The sequence below is a fragment of the Geotrypetes seraphini genome, chromosome 3, assembly GCF_902459505.1.
Source record: "Geotrypetes seraphini chromosome 3, aGeoSer1.1, whole genome shotgun sequence".
In the NCBI taxonomy this organism is placed as follows: Eukaryota; Metazoa; Chordata; class Amphibia; order Gymnophiona; family Dermophiidae; genus Geotrypetes; species Geotrypetes seraphini.
The window spans coordinates 397,692,358-397,716,371 of NC_047086.1; the positions used below are offsets into that span (position 1 = coordinate 397,692,358).

Consider the following 24,014-nt stretch of genomic DNA (forward strand, 5'->3'; position numbering starts at 1 on the left):
AAGGGACAAGCCAACTATCTCCTCTGTGTTTCAATTTTACCCCTAACCCCATGTTTTTCCCTTACTTGGCTTTTCCTTTCTTCTCATCTGGAGAACAACAATTTTGTAACTTTTACCCTCCTTTTTTCTTTCCACATGTACCAGAGTATGTTTGTTCTGTTAGTTTGTTTTTCCCCTTTTTTTTTTTTTTTTTTAAAAAAAACCTGTATATTTTATTGTCAATCGCTTAGTATGCAATAAGCGATTCATCAAACTTGATTAAACTTGAAACTTGAACTTGAAGTTTATTAAAAAAAATTTTTATACCGCTTAATCAAATTTCTAGGCGGTGTACAAAATAAAAAAGTATCTTAAAAAAACAAGTTAAAATTAGATTACTAAACATAACCAGGGTAGGTTAGTAACCACATACCAAAACATATATACTAACTTCACCCAATCAGGAAAGAAGGGCGAGAACTACAATCTTTGAGAAAAAGAGCACAGTTAGGGGCAAAAACAATAGGTAAGGGTAAAAAGCTATAAAGCTTGTTTTAGTCCTTAAAAGGACAGTTGTTATCCAAAAGCATCTTGGAACAGGAATGTTTAAAATTTTGCTTTAAATTGCTTTAGCACGGAGTCGATACATAGATGATTAGGCAGCGAATTTCAGAGACAGCGAAATTGTTGGATCTCAGCATGTTGATTGATTTTAGTGATGGTACGACAAGGAGATTCTGTGACGTAGAACAAAGCGATTTAGAGGGACTATAAGGAATTAAGAGTCTATCAATGAACTCTGGTTGATTATTTGAGCGAGTTGTAAAAGTTAAGAGTAAGATTTTGTAACTAATTCTATGTTCAACAGGTAGCCAATGTGCATTGAACAGAAGAGGAGAAACATGATCATATTTCTTAGCGCCACAAATAATCTTGATAGCTGTATTCTGCACTATCTGATGCCCTTACAGAGGGCATGACAATAATCTATACAGGAAATTACCAAAGAATGGATCAGTATATTCAAGGAAGCTGGGTCTAGTGGTTTAGAGAGGGAAAGTATCATTCTAAGACGGTTGCATTATTGGCTATACTATTGTATGAAGAGGATGGTCTTCACCCCCTTCTTGAACTTTCCGGTGTAGAGTTAAACATAACGCTCACCTCAGTTCTGAATATTTGTATATTCTCTCTAGGGCTGAAAGAGTTAACGCTCAGTGCTAACCCAGCAGTGACATCGAAAGGCTGGGCAAGACTGGCCATTGCAGTGGCTCACAGCTCCCAGCTCCGAGTTCTAAACCTGGACTACAATCCCTTAGGTAACGTGCCAGCACTCTGTCCAAATGCAGAGTTTCTGATTTCAGCTTATTTTGCAAATTCAATCCATCCATAATTCTATGCTGTATTACATCTGGTATTCCATTACATCTACCACCACTTATCAAGGTCAGTATTCAGCTTGATGCAAAACATATAATTTTATATGTATAACTTATCCATATAAACTTCTACGTCTCTATTCAGCTGCCTTATATGTACGTCAGACAGTTAAATATACACATATAATTTTGTAGATTTAAGCTTATCCCATCTATTCATGTGGTCAGATTCAACGGGCTTTAGCTGAATTTGCCGCTCTGTGTAAACTGAGGCTCTGCTTCAAAACGCCACAGGATGGGAATATTTTGGCAATATTGGGAGCAATTGTATAACTGGACACCTCTTTTAGGCACTCTGAGGCCACAGGGTAGGAGCCTGTTCCATAATGCAACCTTAGTACCTCAGGTAGGTGCACATACACACACATGTACATTACATTAGTGATTTTTATTCCGCCATTACCTTGCGGTTCAAGGCAGATTACAGAGAAGAGGATTTCAGAATTAAAGAAGAGGATTTCTGGTCATGTCCAGAGGTGGTACAGAGCGGGTTGCTTCAGAGGATTGAAATGTTTCATACGGTGTTAGTTAGTCTTCATGGATTTTTTTGAATAGCAGGGTTTTTATTTCTTTTCTGAAAGTTTTGTAGTCTGGGGTCTGATTAGTAGATTGGAGAGTTGGTGGTCTAGTTTTGCTGCCTGTGTGGCTAGAAGGCCATCAAACGGTTTTTTTTCCATTTGATGTGTCTGATTGGTGTTTGGGTTCTCCTGTGTCTGGTTGTGGTAGTTTGGATTTAAATAATAGACAGTAGAATTTAAATAGTATTCTTGCTTGAATTGGGAGCCAGTATGAGTCGAGGGATGCCTCGGTGATGTGGTCGTGTTTTCTTAGTGAATAGATTAGTCTCAGGGCTGTGTTTTATACTGTTTGTAGTTGTTTTATCATTGTTGCGGGGCAGGGGAGATAGAGGATGTTGCAGTAGTCAAGAAGACCTAGGACTAGGGACTGGACCATGAGCTGGAATTGTTTTCTGTCGAAGAATTTTTGAACTTACCTTAGGTTTCTCATGACCACGAATGATTACTGTATTGTACATGTGTAATGCATGCTTAAATCGGAATGTCTGATTTATAGGATCGCCCTTATAGCATTTTACTGTGCAGAGTCAAAATTTAGCTGTTCTGTGGACAAGAACCTGCTTTTCAAAACTACTTATTTGGTGCACTGCTGATTACATAACCGGTTTTCAACAGTAGACCCATGAATACTGCGATGGAGATTTTGTTTGGCTCTGCCCTGGCTCCTCTTGTAGTTTTATGGATAACTTCTGGTCAAATATTACCTTAAATCATCAGACGCTGAGGTGTTCAGAGGGACTTACCATTTCAATATTGACTAGATCTACATCCCTATAAGAAGTTAATTGCATAGTCCGTGGTATTCTGTGGAACTGTTCCAAGTGTGTCACACTATAGTCTCGTATTCCTGTGCCTTTGTGAATCCGAGTCAGAGATAAGGGCGCCTTGTGTTATGGTACTGTAGAGTCTCCATGACTCAGGGGTAAATGGTTTCTATACCTGGGTTTCACAGTCTCTGTGGGTTCAGGTTCCGTGGTATCTGTGGGACTCCAGAGTAGATGGTCTCTGTTCCATAGTATCTTTGTAACTCAGAAAATAGTGGTCTTTGTATCTCTGTGATTCTGAGATCAGTATACTCTATGCTCTTGTACGGAGATGTTTGTGTAACTCCGGGTGGGGGTATTAGTTCCGGGTGGGGGTATGATTTAGGTCCTGTGGTATGTAAGCTCTCTTTCTTCCACAGGTGATCACATTGCTGGGATGCTAGCGGTTGCAGTCTCTTCAAGTCGAACGCTAGAGGTTTTGGACCTGGAAGGGACTGGACTTACAAATCAGTCAGCGGAAGTGAGTACCTTCTAAATTAACCAGTGCATGACTGTGGCTGCTGTCCCATCCACCCCCATGACTCTTATAGATAACTCCATACTCGTGTGCTTTCTAAGGTGTATGGCCCATAAGAATCTCGTGCCTAGCAGTCCGCTCACGTGGTGGCCCTCTGGTCAAAGACCAGCATCCTAACTGAGACTAGTCCTACCTGAGTACGTTCCGGTTCAGCAGGAACTTGTCTAACTTTGTCTTGAATCCCTGGAGGGTATTTTCTCATATGACAGACTCCGGAAGAGTGTTTCAGTTTTCCATCACTCTCTGGGTGAAGAAAAACTTCCTTATGTTCGTACGGAATCTATCCCCTTTCAATTTTAGAGAGTGCCCTCTCGTTCTATGTACCTTGGAGAGGTTGAACAACCTGTCCTTATATACTAAGTCTATCCACTTCAGTACCTTGAATGTTTCAATCATGTCCCCTCTCAATCTCCTCTGCTCGAGGGAGAAGAGGCCTAGTTTGTCTAATCTTTCGCTGTACGGCAGCTCCTCCAGCCCCTTAACCCTCTTAGTCACTCTTCTCTGGACCCTTTCGAGTGGTACCGTGTCCTTCTTCATGTACGGTGACCAGTGCTGGACGCAGTACTCCAGGTGAGGGCGCACCATGGCCCTGTAGAGTGGCATGATAACCTTCTCCAATCGGTTCGTGATCCCCTTCTTCATCATTCCTAGCATTCTGTTCACCCTTTTCACCGCCACAGAACATTGCGTGGACGGCTTCATCAAACAAATAAAAAATAGACAATTTAATCATATTTTAATGCATGTGATTAAAGGGCAGACTGGATGGACCATTCAGGTCTTTACCTGCTGCCATTTACTATGTTACTATGTAAAGTGAAGTACCTGGAAGACCGAGCTTCACTCGGGAAAGTGGGTGAATGGTTATGTTGTTTGGGTTATCTTGTGTAGGTATTGGAGTGCACATACAGTTACATGGACCCATGGCCAAGCCCCCAGGACCGCCTAGTTCTGCCTGTTCTAACCCACAGCCCCGCCCCCAGACAGCATTCGCGCATGCACGGACATGACACAATGACATCATGGCGTTGCGTCCGTGCATGCGTGGATGCCCCTTCCCGATGCGATTATGTCGGGAAGCTTTTCAAAACCCAGGTAAAGTGCCTGGTTTTGAAAAGATGTCTGGACCCCGGGTATGTCCTCAAAAGGAGGACATGTCTGGGGAACCCTAGGTGCACATTCCTACCCAGTGGTTCTTGGGCTCACTGAGTTGTGAAGAGGAACTGTCCTAAAATTGTAAATGAAGATAGTCTCACCACTCTTGCCACGTTCACCCTTTTCTCACCCCTTAGTGCTTCTTGCCTCCAACCTGATTCTCTCTTTTGAGAACCCCCTATCAACCCCCTGCTGTTTGAATTCCACCCTGTTCCTGTCCTTGTCTGTTTTTTTTTTTCAGCTCATCCCTCAGCCACTTATCTTTCTATCACTGTGCATGCCTCCCCCAGCTTGCTCTGTTCTCTCTTTTTCATTCCATATGTGTTCCCACCGCCTCTCTTCCCCCACAACTTAACAACCCTACAGCTCTTCTGTGTGCTGTTAGTCCACAGCTCAGAGATTCATTAGCCAGTCAAACTGCAGAAGAGATTGGACCAATCGCTTATGAGACATCAACCTTCAGTCGGCTTTTCCCTGTAGCCTATTGGCTGGCTAAGGTTCTTTAGGAATGTCTGACCAATGGGCTGCAGGAGGAGGTGGGAGCAGTACCTATAGAGACAATACTTTTTGCAACTTTGAGTCTTATTTTGTTCCTGTAGCCTATTGGCTGCCTAAGCTTCCTTAGTAGGGTTACCAGATGTCCGGGAAAACCTGGACATGTCCTCTTTATTTAGAGGACTGTCTGGGTGCCCGGAGGGATTTCCAAAACCCTGCAGTTTGTCCAGGTTTTGGAAGGCCCCGCGCTCAGGGCTGCGTCTGGAAAGCCTCTGCACACGCACAGATGTTGACATGATGATGTCTCACGCATGCTACATGGCATTATCGTGCCAATATCTGTGCATATGTGGAGGCCCTGCAAATGCGACCCGAACTTGGGGAAGGTTCGTGTGGGGGCAGGGCTGGGGCAGAACAGAACGGAGCCAGGTGACCTCTTTTTTTTTTTTTTTTTTAAAGAGGAAATCTGGTTACCCTATTCCTTAGGAATGTCTGACCAATGTGCTGCAGTTATCTTTGTATCAGTTTTAATTTCATGCCACATCTCTTCCCTCAGCCTCTGTTTCCCTCAGAACCCTTGAGAGAAGGGCCTTAGGAAATGGAGTACTTCAAGCAGTCACAACTAGGGTTACCAGATTTTCTGTAACGAAAATCTGGGCCCATGGCCCTGCCCCCAGGCCTGCCCAGTTCCGCCCACCCTGTTCCTCCTGAGTCACGCTCCATTCCGCCCCCAGCCCCGCCCCCTCAACCTGTTCGTTTGTCGGGAAGGCATCCGCGCATGAGCAGATGCCGTCCTGAAGTCGCTAGCCGGAAGCTTTTCAAAACCTGGACAACGTTGAAAATCATAAATACGAGACGAACAGAGATTTTCTCTATAACAACCCCACAAATTTGGAATCGACTTCCGTCTTTCATAAGAGAAGAAAGACAATTAGATCAATTTAAAACTGCTCTTAAAACATTTCTGTTTAATGATGCTTTTTAGCATTAAGTTCAGAAACGGTTGAAATTATTTAATAGCAGGATATTTAGATAGACTTTTCAAATACCAGAATCTAGCCTTATAAGGCTAAAAAACCCTCTTCCCCCCTTTAATGCTTTTACCTTGAATGTTTCTTTGCTTTTAAAAACTGTAGTTCTTCCCTTTCTTTCCGTTTGTTTCTTGTAAGTCAGTATCAATATTAGTATAGTTTACATGTTTTCTTTGTAAATTACTATTTTAATATTTTTAATGTAAATCGCTTAGAAATTATATAAGCGTGCCGAGTTTTGAAAAGCCGTCTGGACCTCCGGATATGTCCTCAAAAATGAGGACACATCCGGGGAAATCTGGACATCTGATAACCCTAGTCACAACTTATGTTCCTCCTGCCATAAGGGCTCTAGGATGTTGGGCCTGTCGGTCAGCAAACCTCATATGACAAACATGGCATGTCAAGCATAGTATTACAAAGCATGGTTAACATAGTATGACATGACTTTGCAAAAATGGTAAGGCCAGTGTGCATGACAAAACACAGCGTGGAAGACATGGAGCGGCAAACATTGTGTGGCCAACATGACATGAGAGATTGTAGCATGGCAGAAACTGTATGGCAACCATAGTACGGTAAATATGGCGTATAGTAGGACAAAGATGGCAAACTGTATGACAAAGTGTGGACGAACACTGTATGAGAAAATCTAGCATGGTCAGACAGGAAGAAGCAGATAACTTAAGCTGGTTCCAAAAATACATAAATTACAAAGTCAAAATAATATCCATAAAAACAAACAATAATATAAAAACGCAAAATATAATAATAATAATAATAACTTTATTCTTGTATACCGCCATACCCAGAAGAGTTCTAGGCGGTTTACATCAATTAAACAGAGTAACAAGCGGTTCAAGACCAAATTGATCAAAGTTGCCAGGGGGGAAGGGGGAGAGGTAGTGAGGGGGGGGTAGGTTTATTTAGTTAGGAAGGGGCATTAAGGATCCTGGTCTTGGAAGAGGTGGGTTTTGAGCATTTTTCTAAAGCCGAGGTAGTTGGGGGCCTTGAGGGCCATTTGGGTTAGCCATGGGTTTAGCTTGGCGGCTTGGAATATAAATATAAAAAGAAATGTGGTCCAAGACTATGAAAATGTGGCAGAAACATACAGACTATCGTTTTGGGTGCCACACGCTAGATTAAAAAGAACTTCCGAACACACTTGGATAAGTTCCCTAGACACATTATATCTCATGAACTTCAGAAAGAAGCTGTGTACTAAGGAGAGCGTTACCAGTAAATCTGACAGACTAAGATCATATTCCATATGCCCTGACTTAGAAACGAGGTTCATTCCTGTCGTGGTATGCGCAGAGGTAACTCACTGGTAGAAATTGCCCTTAGCAGACAAGACAAATAGGAATTTTCAGAAAATGTATTTTAGTTGTATCAAATTTTCTTGAAACAACAAATAGAAATACTTAGAACAAACAGAGAACAAGGTTCAATATTTTTGTGTTTTACTTATGGAATTTCTTAATCTCCTTCGCATCTATATTTCCCCGCCCCCCCTCAACAATGAAAAAAAAAAGAAAAAAGAAAAGGTGGATGCTAAAAGAAGGGGAGACAAATGAAGGGAGGGTGGTGGAGGGATTCTGATGGAGAACTCAAGATTAATCTGGTCATGGAGGAAATCGGCCAATATCTGAGAGTTAAGATGAGACCAAGAAAGGCAGAGGCAGATGATTATAACAAAGAGATGGCAGGAGCTGAAAGCAAAGATATCTCTCAGATGGATATAGAAGACTTATCTGGCAAGGCTGGAAGGAGTAAGCATTAGTCGTCATAAGAACAGACTTTAGCTAGAGATTTTCTGTTATGAAGATGAGGCAAGGATGGATGTGAAGGAGCTGTGGTGGGTGTCCAAAGCAGAGGAAAGTGCAATGTAGCAACAAGAAAAGCCCAGACTTCAGAAATATGATGTAGGACAGGAGAAGCTGCAACGGTCAACAGCCTAAACATTGGGAAAGGGGATAAATCAGGGAAGCTGAAAGTGGTTCAAGAAGGAAGGAAAAGCAGGGCTAGCCTTGAGGTTCAATGACAGTGGAGGGCAGGACTTGATTTTCGGGTTGGGGACACATCTGAGGCAATGTTCAGTCTCCAAGGAGAGGGAGTCCTGGTCATAGTGCACTGGTAACACCTAGAGGTCAGCTTCAGAGCCAATTACTATGTGATGCTGGCAGGAGCCCTGTTACAAGGTTTCCAGCCAGGAACTGCCAGTAGGATGACTGGCTATGTGAATAAGGACAAGATATAGACTAGGAGAAAAAAAAAACCTTCAGGTACTTTCAAACTAAGTCTTAGAGCCGGGTCCTAACTTCTGAACAAACTGAAAGCTTCAGAAAACTGCTTCAGATCCAGATGTGTCCTTGAGACAGAGTTGACTCCTGGTGGGCCATACAATGAAGGACCTCCTTGTGATTTTCTTGGCATGATACAGGAGTGGTTTGCTATTTATTGCCTTCTCCCAAGGCATTGAGGGTTTATTGACTTGCCCAAGGCCACAAGGAGCTACCATGGGACTTAAATCTGGGTTATCCAATTCCCAACCCACTTCTCTGATCAGTGGGTTATTCCTCCACTCCAGGAAACTGCTAGTCCCAGAAAAAAAAGACAGACAGACAGATACAGTCTGGAGCCTCAGTGTGTAAGTGAGGCGTAGAGGAGCTTATGAGTGGATTGACAGATGACAGATACTAGGGAGAAATGGCAGATGGAGAGGTCCTCAAAAGAAAAGGTGTGGGACTGAGTAAGAAGAGGCTTGAACTCACAGGGGTGGGGAGAGCAATACCCAACATCGCCACCAATATCACCACTGTGGACTACCGTTGAGCTTCACAGCAGACGTTTTAGAGTGGTGAGCGGTGGAGAAAACAGAAAGGCCACCATGGTGGAAATGGATGTCTGGAATGGTTTGTAGTAGGTAATATTAAGAAAGTGAAGTTTATTAGTGCCATAGGTTGCAAAGAAGGGGTGCTGAACTGAGGTAGTTTATGTTTTTATTTATGGTTTAATAATAATAATAATAATTTTATTCTTATATACCGCCAAAGCCATAGTAGTTCGAGGTGGTTTACAATAAGAGGAGCTGGACAATCAGCGGAGATAGGTACAAAGAGGTTTTAAACTACATGAAGCAGATACAGGAATAAGAAAGCAGGAACCTGCCGCAAACAATCAGTGAGAGAGGGGCACTGGACTGACATCAATATAAGTAGGCCGAGAGTAGAGTGGGAATGAGAGATCGTGGTAAAAGTCAGATGAGTAAGTGAAGGGACAAAGGAAGCAATTAGGATACAAAACGGTTGAACTATATTATAGCTACAGCCTTGGCACCCTGAGGTTGTGGGTTCAAATTCCGCACTGCTCCTTGTGACCCTGGGCAAGTCACTTAATCCCTGTTGCCCCAGGTACATTAGATAGAGTGGGAGCCCACCAGGACAGTTAGGGAAAAAATGTTTGAGTACCTGAATAATTTGTAATCCGCATAGAATTGTAGGATATGCAGAATATAAATTATTAAGAAAAAAAAAATCCCGCTTTATACAAAGCGGGTTCCAAAATCACATACATAGTAAAAAAAAAACAAAAAACCCACATTACAAAAACACATACATGCAAGCAGTCTTGTCTTAATTGTCTTTTCCTACATAAAATACACATGAAAAACAACCCACCCCACCCTCACATACAGTACTTACTACCATGCCACAAGTACTCACCCCTGTAAAACTGCAGCACCCATCTACCATCTGACACAACAGGTGATGTTTCAACAAACATTTAGGGGTCCTTTTATCAAGCCGCGCTAGTGGGGTTAGCGCGTTGGACATTTCATCCCGCGCTAACCCCCGCGGCCGGCTAAAAAACTAACGCCTGCTCAATGCAGGCGTTAGCGGCTAGCGCGGCAGGCGGTTTAATGCGCGGTATTACGGGCGTTAAACCCCCTACCGCAGCTTGATAAAAGGACCCCTCAAATGTGCCGAGATCCCCTTGCTGATGACGTATGTAACCCGGGAGTTTATTCCACTCTGCTGGGCCCGCACATGAAAATGTTGAAACCCTCACGGGTTGCAACCGCAACTCCTTTCTAGATGGTATCACCAATCACCGTCATCAGCAGAACGTAACTTAGGAGTGAAGTCTGATATGCGATTACCTCTGACGGGTATCGCGGTGACAATCTACGCATTGCTAAATAGGTTAGCGGCAGCAATTTATACCTTACTCTGTACTGGTTTTAAGAAAGATTTGGACAAGTTCCTGGAGGAAAAGTCCATAGTCTGTTATTGAGAAAGACATGGGGGAAGCCACTGCTTGCCCTGGATTGGTAGCATAGATGGTGAGCCCACCGGGACAGATAGGGAAAAATGCTTGAGTACCTGAATGTAAACTGTTTAGATCAGTGTTCTTCAACCTTTTTACACCTATGGACCGGTAAAAGTAAAATAATTATTTTGTGGACTGGCATCGGTTCGCTGACCGGCGGTTGAAGAACACTAGGCTAAGTTGTGAGGCAGACCCCGCCCATCTCTACCCAATCTCCACCCCAGACCCCGCCCCCATAATAGTACTACTTCTAACACTATTTTTTCCATTCATTTTAGATAGATACGCACAATATAATCTTATTAACAACACATAATGGTTAACCACAAAATTAAACTACACAAAGCACATTGACATCTCAACATCCCTGTTTCACACAATCAAACTGCCCTCCTAAACTTATTGATACCATGATCGTGACTGCTCTCATGCATATTTAAAAAAATTGGAAACTATCTTCGTCACTAAATTATACGTTTTGGTGGAACTCTCTCTGTATGTACCATAAATATGAATCATATGCATATGAAAATAGAGTTTCGCTCCGAATATCCATGAATATGAAAAATAAAAAATCACCCTGGTCATTCTTAGATTCATATGTTCGCTCTACTTTGTAGACACTTCTGTCTTCCCCTATCTATTCTTCACTTTTTTCTCTTTATTTCCTTTCTCTTTTAATTTTTATTCTATTTTATCTCATTCTCTTTTCTCATACAATCTTCACAAATAATTTCATTACTCTGAGCTTTTCTTAATATTATGGTCCTTTATAGTTAATTGCATATTTATAGATCATATATATACAAAATGTTATTTGTTATATGTATTTGAATTGCTCATTGTATTTTTCCAAAATACTCAATAAAAATTTATTGAACTAAAAAAAAAAAAAAAGCACATTGACAGCAGATGTAAATTCTCAAAATTGACATAATTCAATCACTAAATTCAAAACTAAAATCATTCCCCCCTACCTTTGTTGTCTCCCTCCCTCTATGCTATGCCTTACCTTCTGGCCTGCTCCCGCATGGCCATTTTATGCCGCCCCTGGTGTTATCTTCAGGTTGGCTCCCTCTTCCTCACTGATGCAGTGCAGAAAGCCGCGGGCAGCGGCTCCTCACATGTCCCGCACCTCATCTGGAAGCCTTCCTTCTGACGTTGCAACATCAGAGAGAAGGCTTCCGGTTCAGGCACGTAGGAGCCACTGCCCGTGGCTTTGTGCACTGAATCAGTGAGGAAGAGGTGGCCGGCTTGAATATAACGCCACACTGAGCGCACTATGGACCGGCGGTTGAAGAGCACTGTTTTGGGCCTGATATACATGCCAGCCCTGTGGACCGGCAGGAAATTTATGTGGACCAGCACTAGTCCCGGACCGGTGGTTGAATAACACTGGTTTAGATAACCTTGATAGGTGTTATATAAATACCTAAAAAAATGAATAAAATGTATACTTTGAGATAGTCTCTTCTGCTTCTCATGTTGTGCCTCAGATCCTCCTGGATATGGTAGAGAACTACCCCACAGCCCTGAAGAAACTCATCCTTGTGGAAAACAACATAAGTGGTGAACTCCAGCAGCAGATCTGTGACCTGCTATCTGAGGGGGAAGAGGAGAATGGTGAGAACCGAGAGCTGGACAGACAAAGAAAGAACAGGAACATCTGGGTGCCACAGCGCAGCAAGACAGGTAAATCCCCAGGCAATGGGGGGATGGGGAGGGGGAGGCTGGGTCTTACTACAGAGTCAGACAGGTAAATCCCCAAGCAATGGGGGGAGGGGGAGGGGGAGGGGGGAGGTGGGTCTTACTACAGAGTCAGACAGGTAAATCCCCAGGCAATGGGGGGAGGCTGGGTCTTACTGCAGAGTCAGACAGGTAAATCCCCAGGCAATGGGGGGAGGGGGAGACTGGGTCTTACTGCAGAGTCAGACAGGTAAATCCCCAGCCAATGGGGGGAGGGGGAGGGGGAGGTGGGTCTTACTTCAGAGTCAGACAGGTAAATTCCCAGGCAATGGGGGGAGGGGGAGGGGGAAGCTGGGTCTTACTGCAGAGTCAGACAGGTAAATCCCCAGGCAATGGGGGGAGGGGGAGGGGGAGGTGGGTCTTACTGCAGAGTCAGACAGGTAAATCCCCAGGCAATGGGGGAGAGGGGGGGGGGGAGGCTGGGTCTTACTGCAGAGTCAGACAGGTAAATCCCCAGGCAATGGGGGGAGGCTGGGTCTTACTGCAGAGTCAGACAGGTAAATCCCCAGGCAATGGGGGGAGGGGGAGACTGGGTCTTACTGCAGAGTCAGACAGGTAAATCCCCAGCCAATGGGGGGAGGGGGAGGGGGAGGTGGGTCTTACTGCAGAGTCAGACAGGTAAATTCCCAGGCAATGGGGGGAGGGGGAGGCTGGGTCTTACTGCAGAGTCAGACAGGTAAATTCCCAGGCAATGGGGGGAGGGGGAGGGGGAGGTGGGTCTTACTGCAGAGTCAGACAGGTAAATCCCCAGGCAATGGGGGGAGGCTGGGTCTTACTGCAGAGTCAGACAGGTAAATCCCCAGGCAATGGGGGGAGGGGGAGGGGGAGGTGGGTCTTACTGCAGAGTCAGACAAGTAAATCCCCAGGCAATGGGGGAGAGGGGGAGGGGGAGGCTGGGTCTTACTGCAGAGTCAGACAGGTAAATCCCCAGGCAATGGGGGGAGGGGGAGGGGGAGGGGGAGGTGGGTCTTACTGCAGAGTCAGACAGGTAAATTCCCAGGCAATGGGGGGAGGGGGGAGGTGGGTCTTACTGCAGAGTCAGACAGGTAAATTCCCAGGCAATGGGGGGGGGGGGGGGGGGGGGTGGGTCTTACTGCAGAGTCAGACAGGTAAATCCCCAGGCAATGGGGGAGAGGGGGAGGGGGAGGCTGGGTCTTACTGCAGAGTCAGACAGGTAAATCCCCAGGCAATGGGGGGAGGCTGGGTCTTACTGCAGAGTCAGACAGGTAAATCCCCAGGCAATGGGGGGAGGGGGAGACTGGGTCTTACTGCAGAGTCAGACAGGTAAATCCCCAGCCAATGGGGGGAGGGGGAGGGGGAGGTGGGTCTTACTGCAGAGTCAGACAGGTAAATTCCCAGGCAATGGGGGGAGGGGGAGGCTGGGTCTTACTGCAGAGTCAGACAGGTAAATTCCCAGGCAATGGGGGGGGGGGGAGGGGGAGGTGGGTCTTACTGCAGAGTCAGACAGGTAAATCCCCAGGCAATGGGGGGAGGCTGGGTCTTACTGCAGAGTCAGACAGGTAAATCCCCAGGCAATGGGGGGAGGGGGATGGGGAGGTGGGTCCTTACTGCAGAGTCAGACAGGTAAATTCCCAGGCAATGGGGGGGGGGGGAGGGGGAGGTGGGTCTTACTGCAGAGTCAGACAGGTAAATTCCCAGGCAATGGGGGGAGGGGGAGGGGGAGGTGGGTCTTACTGCAGAGTCAGACAGGTAAATCCCCAGGCAATGGGGGAGAGGGGGAGGGGGAGGCTGGGTCTTACTGCAGAGTCAGACAGGTAAATCCCCAGGCAATGGGGGGAGGGGGAGGGGGATGGGGATGTGGGTCTTACTGCAGAGTCAGACAGGTAAATTCCCAGGCAATGGGGGGAGGGGGAGGGGGAGGTGGGTCTTACTGCAGAGTCAGACAGGTAAATTCCCAGGCAATGGGGGGGGGGGGAGGGGGAGGTGGGTCTTACTGCAGAGTCAGACAGGTAAATCCCCAGGCAATGGGGGAGAGGGGGAGGGGGAGGCTGGGTCTTACTGCAGAGTCAGACAGGTAAATCCCCAGGCAATGGGGGGAGGCTGGGTCTTACTGCAGAGTCAGACAGGTAAATCCCCAGGCAATGGGGGGAGGGGGAGACTGGGTCTTACTGCAGAGTCAGACAGGTAAATCCCCAGCCAATGGGGGGAGGGGGAGGGGGAGGTGGGTCTTACTGCAGAGTCAGACAGGTAAATTCCCAGGCAATGGGGGGAGGGGGAGGGGGGGTGGGTCTTACTGCAGAGTCAGACAGGTAAATCCCCAGGCAATGGGGGGGGGGGGGAGGGGGAGGGGGGAGGTGGGTCTTACTGCAGAGTCAGACAGGTAACACGACCAGTTCCTTCCCAATCTCCATCTACCACACTCTCTACCCCTTTCAAATCTAAAATGTATCTAATTACCCAACAGGTATCACATCAAGTTCCCATAAATTCTTATGTAATTCGTATGCAATTCTTATGTAAAGGTACAATTCTTGTAACCTCCTGAGAAATCTTATGTAATCCGCCTTGAACCGCAAGGTAAAGGCGGAATAGAAATCACTAATGCAATGTAATGTAAATCCCCAAGCAATGGACGGGGGGGGGGGAATGGGACTGAATCCCACAGCCCTGTCAGGAGCCAATTCTCAAAACCTACCACCAGCATTAAGGCCAGATGGAGCATATACGTATTAATCTGTGCAGAATGCTCAGAGGGCTTTAGCGCAGTAAACAATTTGTGCACCAGAGATGGCTGCAAATTGTATTTAAATGTAGTCAAACGGATGTTAAAGAGGTCATTTGTTATGTCCCTCCCAGTGTCCAGAGAACAGCACACAAACAAATCCTGCTCTTACCACTGGAGACCTACCACCTGCTTAGAACTGGTGTTGGTACCTGGAGGCGGGGCTAGGGCGGAGTTGGGTGGGCCTGGGGGTGGCTCTAAGGCAGGGGTGTCAAAGTCCCTCCTCGAGGGCCGCAATCCAGTCGGGTTTTCAGGATTTCCCCAGTGAATATGCATGAGATCTATTAGCATACAATGAAAGTAGTGCATGCAAATAGATCTCATGCATATTCAGTGGTGAAATCCTGAAAACCCGACTGGATTGCGGCCCTCGAGGAGGGACTTTGACACCGCTGTTCTAAGGTTTCTGGATTTTACAATTGTATAATCTGGCAACCCTACATACAGCATTAATTAACACGATTAAATACCCAGTCCTCAGAAGATAGGTACGTCCCCAGGGAAGGGGAGGGGTTGGATAAAGGGATTGGATTGGATATATTATCTTTCACTGGTTATAATCAAAGCGGTTTGCATATTATACATTGGTACATGGAGGGTCAAGTGACTTGTTCAGAGTCAAAAGAAGCGGCAATGGGATTTGAACCCAGTTCCGCTGGTCACTTCACAAACCACTAGGCTGGATCACCCTCTGACATCATTTTCTCTCTGTCGTAGATCTGGTACCACAGGTGGTGCTGATGACATCCGGGCTGGGAGACAGCCTGCTCACGGAGACAGAAATGTGACACTCGAGAACCCAGTGGGTTTGTGTAAATATATGTACATGTCTGTGCACGTGTGTGTGATATGCGTGTACGTGTGCTCACGAGCATCTGGAAATATTTGTGTATATGTATGTGCACAGAACAAGGAGGCTGAAAGACGTAACGTGTAACCGTCTGAGCGCTGGCAATCCAAGAGCGATCCCATCTCAGCACATGCTCAGCCCTGCTTCATTCTTCCCACTCTCGCCATCTGTCACTCCTTCTCTCACCTCCTCACCGTTATCCTGGAAATGTCAGCCCCTCAGTCACTCTCACTAGCTTCCTGTCATTTCTCCTAGGACAAGCAGGATAGTCAGCCACATATGGGTGTTGTCCCAACAGCTCCCAATTTACGGATAAGCTCTCCAATAGCTCAGAGAGATTTTTTTTTTTTTTTTTTTTTTTTCTCTGAGCACGTGCAGAGCCCGGGCCCCACTGGGCATGCCCGAGCCCTACCCATTTCCCCCTGCTTCCCCCTAATCCCCAGGATGTTCCTAGCTGTGGCCGGGTCGGCCGTATGGGGAGGCGGGTGGGTTGTGTGGCTGACTATCCTGCTGTCCACGGAGAACCTACGTTACAGGTAAGTAACTACACTTTCTCCTAGGACAAGCAGGATGAGTCAGCCACATATGGGTGACTCCCTAGCCAAGGGATGTACCGACTGGACCTGCGCCTTAGCGCTTTGTGCATCCCTCGCCTGGCTGTGGAGGCCGAGCCGGGCAGGGTAATCAGGCAAAGCAGGTAAAGTTGTGGAAACAAGGTTTTAGATAAAGTGCTGTGTTAACTGAGCAATAATACTCACAGAACAGTGAACTGGTCAATGACAATCAATGAACAGTGAGAAACCAACTGGTCAACAGTGACAATTCGTACTTGCATGTGAGAATTCATACTTGTCTATTCCACGTTCAGTCTAGACAGGAGTGCTGGGAGACCTACTTAACTCGCAGAACAGCGAAAACTGGTCAATGACAATCAATGAACAGTGAGGAAAAACCAACTGGTCAACAGTGACAATTCGTAACTGGTCCACAGTGACGATTCGTGCTTGCATATGAGAATTCATACTTGCCTATTCCACGTTCAGACTAGACAGGATTGCTGGAAGACCTACTTAACTTACAGAACAGTGAAACTGGTCAATGAAAATCAATGAACAGTGAGAAAAACCAACTGGTCAACAGTGACAATTCGTAACTGGTCAACAGTGGCGATTCGTACTTGCATATGAGAATTCATACTTGCCTAGTCCACAATCAGGCTAGACAGGATTGCTGGAAGACCTACTTAACTCACAGAACAGCGACAAGTGGTCAATGACAATCAATGAACAGTGAGAAACCAACTGGTCAACAGTGAAAATTCGTACTTGCATGTGAGAATTCATACTTGCCTATTCCATATTCAGTCTAGACAGGCGTGCTGGAAGACCTACTTAACTCACAGAACAGCGACAACTGGTCAATGACAATCAATGAACAGTGAGAAAACCAACTGGTCAACAGTGACAATTCGTACTTGCATATGAGAATTCATACTTGCCTATTCCACGTTCAGACTAGACAGGATTGCTGGAAGACCTACTTAACTTATAGAACAGTGAAACTGGTCAATGACAATAAATGAACAGTGAGAAACCAACTGGTCAACAGTGGCAATTCGTACTTGCATGTGAGAATTCATACTTGCCTATTCCACATTCAGTCTAGGCAGGATTGCTGGAAGACCTACTTAATCAATATCTATAACCCCCTACTTGATCAGTGTTTGTCGATATTTATAACACCCTACTTGATCAGTGTTTGTCAAGGCTGTGCTAGTGGTTGCTGTCCCTCCTGGGAGGGAAGAGACACTTCCAAGACTGCTCGGCCGAATGCATTTGGAGCGTGGAATGCTATGTCGAGGCAGTAGTGCTTGGTGAAGGAGATGCACTCTTATATCCAGCGCGAGCGCCTGCGTTTGGTGGCCGGAAGTCCTGGTCTGTTTTGGTCGTAGGAGACGAACAATTGAGGCTTGTTTAATCTGCTGCATAGTCAGGGCCCACACACAGTCAGGAGGTGTTGCTGAGGTGGCAGTGTGCCTCCCTGTGGGAAGATGTAGAGTGCCGGGAGGCACGCTGAAGCTACCTTCGGCAAGAATCGGGGGTGGTTCTGGGTACCACCCTGTTCTCATGGGGGAGTGTGTAGGCAGAGACGATGGTCCGGGTTTTCCCGGCCAGGAATACGGGATCTGCCTCCCCCAAAGGTTTGAAGGGGTCGAGGTGAGCTGATGCGGCACCAAGTTGAGGTCCCATCCGGGCGGTGGTGGTCTGACCGGTGGGTGCAGATTGGACAGTCCCTTCATGAAATTTTGTGATTACTGGATGCCTCGACACTGGTTTGTTGTCTAGGCCAGCGTGGTATGCTGCGATTGCACTTAGGTGGACCTTGATGGAAGTGGGTTTTAGGTCCCCCTGAGATAAGCTCAGTATGTACTGCAGGATTTCCGGTATGGGGCAGTTGTAGGGGTCTCGCTGCGTGTCTGTGCCCTGGTAGCGGAGCCTTCTCCCTTTCAACCCATAGCGTTTTCTGGTTGAAGGTCTTCTGACTGCCATAAGAGTGTGCTTCACGTCTTGTGGTAGGTTCATCCTCTCATCATCAATGCGGTCAAGCTAAGGAACGCAGGTTGTGGTGGAGGGTAAGGTTCCCGCGTTGTGTAATGAGAACTGCACTGATCGGGAGGGGGGAGAGGAGGGTGAACCGCTATCCCTTGCCGGAACGGGAACCATGGTTGCAGGGGCCCGAACAGGGCAATCATGATCACCAATGCTCTGTCCTGAAGAATCTTCTGCAGGACTTAGGGTGTGGCGGGTAGGCATATAAGAGACCTTGGTTCCAACTCACAGACAGACCGTCGGGGCTGAGACGGCGAAGGGTTGATCTCTTTGCGCAGAAGGTCGAGTATTTTGAGTTCGGTTCGGTTGCAAACAGGTTGATACTCGGTGTGCCCCAGGTGCTGAAGATCTTCTTCATCGCCGCTGGGTTGAGACACCACTCATCGGGATCCAGCTGGTGGCTGAATCTTTCTGCCAGGTCGTTCTGCTCCCACGGGAGGTAAGTTGCCTGGATGGGGCATTGAATGGAGTTGGAGAACTCCCACATGTGGCAAGCTTCCTTGCATAGCGAGGTTGACCCTGTCCCTCCCTGTTTGTTGATATAGTGCAAGGCCACCTGGTTTTCTGTTTGGGTGAGGACTGCCCTGCCTGTTTGAGGGTTTCGCGGGCATTCCCTAAGGCCCTGAGCTACAGTAGGTGGGTGGTCAGAGGTTGGGTACACTGGTCCCAGTGACGTCTGAGGTGCCCTTTCCGGGATCACATGAGTAGTCAGGTGTGCTGCACAACAAAGACCAGAGCGTGCTGACGATGAGCTGCTGGCAGGGAAGCACTGGGCCAGGGATGTCATGGCGGCGATCTGGAAGTCCCGTAGGACGGCCTTGGTCTGCGTGGTGTCGATGACTGCCCAGATGAACGATATCCCCTGGGTGGGTATCAGGTGGGATTTCATGTAGTTGATGAGGAACCCCAGTTCTTGGAGGAGGGTTATGGTGGTTGACGGGGCTGCTAGCTGTCGAGATAAGATAGGACGCGCACCCCTTGAAGGCGAGGATGTGCCACTGCCACGCACTTTGTGAACGCTCTTGGAGCCGTTGAGAGTCCATGGTGACGCGGGGGTTCCTGGAGTAGAAACCCCTTGGTGATCTCCTCTGTTCGTCACCGCCTCTATTGATTTTGCCGAAGCAGGTCCTCTCCTTGCTGCGGGAAAATTAGATCGTCAGATGGAGGGTGGCCTCCTGATAAAGCCGCATCTGGAACTGGAGCGCAGCAATACGTGCGCTCAGCATTGCGCCCTTGAAGGTCTTTTTCCCCGTGGAAACCAGGGTTTTTCAGTTCCTTCCCTGACGGTAGTTGGAGGGGGGGGGGGGGGGTCGTGCTGCCCTGTTTCTCTTAAGCTACCGCAATGTCCATGTATGGCTGCTGCGGGTTGTGGAATCCCTGGGCTGGAAAGATCTGGTACTTCAATCCCAGTCTCCTTGATGTTGGTTGCCCTGAGGAGGGAGGCAGCCAAATCTTGTCTCTGCAGTCCAGGAGGTTCTTGTGGGCTGGAATCACCACTGCCTGCGTGAAGTACTGGTACTGGTAGTTCAGGCCTTGTAGTACTCTGCCTTGGGTACTTGTTGTCCACCCACGTGGATCTTGAGAAAGCTGTGAGATTCTGGAGGGACTTGGGGTGAGTCCTCGTTTGTGGGGGTTTTTATTTTATTTTATTTATTTATTTATTTTATTTTATTTTTTTTTTTTTTTTATTTTTTTTTTTTCGGGGGTGGTGACTCGGGGCATGGTTGGAGGCTGGTGTGTAGCTTGTTCCTCCGTTGCTTGGTTGCATGGCATGCCGCTGGACCGCGCCATGTTGTTGTGCGTGGCTCCCTCTAAAGGGCAATGTGGGGAGTGTAGCCCGCTGAGAGAGGAGTGGGTCAGCAGGAGGATTAACTGTGGCTGCTGGTCCCACCCCTGGTGGTTCGCAGGTTCATGTGCTGCTCCACTTGACTGGTTGGGTGGCTCCATGTATCTCACCGCCCTTCTCTGTCCATCTTGAGAGGGGGGGGGGGCCTGCAGAGAGGGGGCAGGGTGCACCCCTTCATCTGTGCCAGTGCTCCTGGCTGCGTTTCCCACTGTGCCTGTAGGCAGAGAAAAGGGGAGAGATAATGCCTCTTGCGTGGGCTTCTCCTGCTGTACTGCCTATTGTATATTAAACTGTACAGCACTACATATGCCTTTCAGTGCTATAGAAATCATGAAAGTATCAGAGTCCCTCATACTAGCTGGAAAAGCACTCTGCCTAGGTATTATGAAGAGCAAACAGCTTTTTAGACTGAGGAGTTTCAAAGCCCCACCTTTGGAGAGGCAAGGTCTGACCTGCCGCATCTCTGAAGATATCAGCACCCTGCTGAGAAAAAACCGACTCCTCATTCCCAACATGAGAGGGGGAGGGGGGCAGGGAGAGAAAGGTGTGAATTGTAGACTCTGCAGGACCCCAAGAGAGAAAGAAACATCGAGGAGTTGTTTTTTTTTTTTTTTTTTTTTTCAGCATGTCCTTTATAAGCTGAACTCTGGGGCAGCATGTCTCCTACTGGGGGGAGAGATCTGCAGGTCCCCTCCAAGGGAAAGAAGCATGAGAGATTCTTTCTCCTTAACATTCAGATTGGGAGGAGGGTGGGGCAGAGCCCTCGGAGCTGCAACAGATTATCAGAGGTTTTTTTCCCAAAAACAAGCAGATAGGACTTACCTTTGAACCCCGATTCTTCTCCCTGCAGCGTGCCTCAGTTGTGCCCCTTTCTCAGGCTGCTTGTAGCTGAGCCGGCATCCTGAGATGATCGGGGAGGCGTGCCCCTGCAATCTCCCTGCCTGCTGATGTCAGGAGGGGTTCCCCGAGGAGTTCTCTCTTCGGAGAGGCGGGTCTGGCTGCTGGTTGGCTGGTTGTGCAGGAGGGGCGGACCTGGGCGGCGATCCCCTGCTGCTGGGAGGCATGGCCGATCGGGGATTGGCTCCTCCGTTGCTAGGGGGCGTGTTAGGCCGGTAGCTGGCTGCTCCTCCATTGGTGGGAGGCGTGGCTGCATGCAGGCTGGTTTCTCCCTGGGCTCCCTTTCCATTTGCTGCTCCCTCGTTGCTGGGGGGCGTGGCTTCACGCTGGATCGGGCTGTGGAGGAGCAGGGAGATGGCTTCTCTTCCGGTCCACACGTGGGGGTAGGTGCGAGACCGGGAGGCGCCCCCAGCGATGTGCCCATTCGGGCAGAGGCCGATGGTGTTCCCGATGACTTCGGGAGGGGGGGGCCGGATGGCAAACCCCGATCGGCTTCTTGCAGGGGCCGACGGCTAGCGACAGCATGCAAGACCTCCGGGAGAGATTTCTCGACCGGGCAAGTTGCAGTCGGGGGGGTCGACTGAGCCAGGACGTCCTGGAGGCTCCTCACTGGATTCTTCTGTGGATCCCCCGCTGCTACACTCCGATGAGGATGGCTGCTGGAGGACGATTCTCGGGCCTCACTTCTCTTCAAGAAGTCTCTCAGTGCCCTCTTCCTTAGCTTGCGTGCCCGTGGAGACAGACGGACGCAGAGCATGCAACACTGTTCCTCGTGTGCTGTGCCCAAGCAGCGAACGCACAACTCGTGAGGGTCCAGTGTGCTCATCCTTTTCCTGCAGCGCGGACATTTCTTTGATGTTTCTGGCATCTTCAAGATGGTAAGTAGAACAAGTTTTGATTGTAGAAAAATGGAGAGCTGTGGAAAAATCCGACCGATGGGAACGGGCGGAAACTAAAGACTGGGGATTAGGGGGAAGCAGGGGGAAATGGGTAGGGCTCGGGCATGCCCAGTGGGGCCCGGGCTCTGCACGTGCTCAGAGAAAAGTTACTACACTTTCTCTCTCTTTAGGAATGTGTCACACTCATTTGAAAGCTTTATGACTCACCCTCTTTAAGCTCTATTCCTCACTCATCAGAGCTTCAGTACCAGTGCATTGATCTTGATCGTTGATTTCATGAAAGGGAAGCCTTGGAGAAGTTAACCAAGTGATCCAACCAGTAGGAAAAAAAATCTGAACACCCCTTCCTGCCTACTGCTTCCCCCTGTCCTATCCCTTTACTACAAGTACACGTGCTTTGAAACTAATGTACATGCTTTTAAGTACTGGATAGATGACCATTTCCAGCTCAAAAAAATTTACTCAAATTTCTTTCCACTTTGGGCAGGATTCTCAAAACTTGCCGGTAAAATCTGGGGGGGGGGGGGGGAAAGGGGGAGGGGGAGAGGAACTGTGCCTGGCGCTTGCTGAGAAGAGTGATCGCTAGGTACAGCTCCTCCCTCCTGTCAAGGCTGCTCTCCTTGCCCTGATCAACTGAGCCGCAGGTCCTGCCGGCTCAGCTGATTGATCGGCAGGGAGAGCAACAGAAGGGAAAGTCCCCCCTCCTGCTGACAGCCCTCCTCACCTGCTGCTGCCCAGCCCCCTACAACCTGTATAAAATCAGCAGGAGGGATGCCTAGTCCCTCCTGCCTTAGTCGCTGCTGCCAGGACCCCCCGGATCCCCTCAGACACCCCCCCCAAACACCCCTATGCCTTGGAAAGAGGGATGCCCACTCCCTTCTGCTGGCAGGCTGCCAGAGTTCCCCAAGGCCACACCCCCTGTATCTTAAGGGTGAAGGACCTTCCTGCCACCGAGGTCCCCCAACCCCCCCCCCCCCCCCCCCCCCCCCCCCCCCCCCCCCCGACTACGCAGTACCTTAGCATTGAAGAATGGCCAGAGAGATGCCCACGCCCTCCAGCCGGCAGGCTCACCTCTTCAAAATGGTGGGCCTTCACCTTCTCGGTGCATCCTGAGATACACTGGGAGAGGCATTGGGCTTCTGGGCCAATCAGAGCCTTAGGCCCCTTTTCATAGAAACATAGAAAAATGACGGCAGATAAGGGCCATAGCCCATCAAGTCTGCCCACTCCACAGATCCACCCCCTAAGTCTGCTCTAGAGACCCCGCTCCAAATGACCCATTCTTAACTCCACTTTCTCAGGGATCCCATCTATGTAGCCTCTGGTCCTGTATTCCACTGGATTCCAGAAACTGGAAGGGGACTAAGGTGCCAAAGGCTTGAAAACCGGTCAATAAAATATATGGACGCTAAACCGGCTAGGACTGGTTTAGCGTCTATCGTTAAAAGCACAGTGAGTTTTGAGAATCTGGCTCTCAGTATACATTCTTTCAGAGGCTCCAAAGGAAATCCAATATCATTTAATGCTGCCTTAATTCATTTGCAAAGCAATACTGCACTTAAAATCATTCTAGATTTAAACAATGGAGGTACCATCTGAAAAATCTCACTCTTTGGCCTTCAGTCTCTCTCACTTCTTGAATTGGTAAATCTCACTCTTTGGGATGGTTCAATCTTGGCATCTCTGCTTCTACTTCCACCCGTTCCCTGTTATTTTGCCAATAATCCCCTGTTTAGTCGTTGCCTCCCTGCTACCCTGCCCCCACAATCCCCCTCTCATTATCACTCCCATCTTGACCTTCCCCTTCTTCAGGTCTCTTGGAAGCATGGACTCCTGCACCTCCTCTCGTTAGCAGACTGAGTGAAGCTACTTTGCCTTTGTATATTAGGAGTCACACATTTTTGTGAAACAAGTATTAACCCAGATTCTTTCAACTATCAGTAATGAATATAAGATACTTTCACTGCTGAATGTTAAAACTATTGTAACTCCTAAAAACAGGCCTTCTCAAAATTGTCTGGTGACCATATAGCTATGGAAGCTTTCAGGATGTCCCCAGTGAATAGGCATACAA

The 24,014-nt window shown here is 47.9% G+C and overlaps 2 protein-coding genes across 4 annotated transcripts in view; both read left to right on the forward strand.

Moving 5' to 3' along the window:
- The window catches only part of LRRC73 (leucine rich repeat containing 73), a 38,540-nt gene that overhangs the window by 10,656 nt on the left and 3,870 nt on the right, over window positions 1–24,014 (forward strand). For 2 of the 3 annotated variants that reach the window (XM_033939058.1, XM_033939061.1), the window contains exons 4-7: window positions 1,176–1,298; window positions 3,180–3,280; window positions 11,847–12,042; window positions 15,557–15,986. In XM_033939058.1, coding sequence (XP_033794949.1) covers window positions 1,176–1,298; window positions 3,180–3,280; window positions 11,847–12,042; window positions 15,557–15,627 — 491 coding nt within the window. In that variant the 3' untranslated portion in view covers window positions 15,628–15,986. Of the gene's footprint in view, window positions 1–1,175; window positions 1,299–3,179; window positions 3,281–11,846; window positions 12,043–15,556; window positions 15,987–24,014 lie in introns of those variants that run through there. The other variant, XM_033939059.1, reaches the window with a different exon arrangement.
- The window catches only part of SAYSD1 (SAYSVFN motif domain containing 1), a 69,082-nt gene continuing 65,985 nt past the window's right edge, over window positions 20,918–24,014 (forward strand). Inside the window, exon 1 of the mRNA XM_033939064.1 lies at window positions 20,918–21,919. The gene's annotated coding sequence lies outside the window, so the exon portion shown is untranslated. The remainder of the gene's footprint in view (window positions 21,920–24,014) is intronic.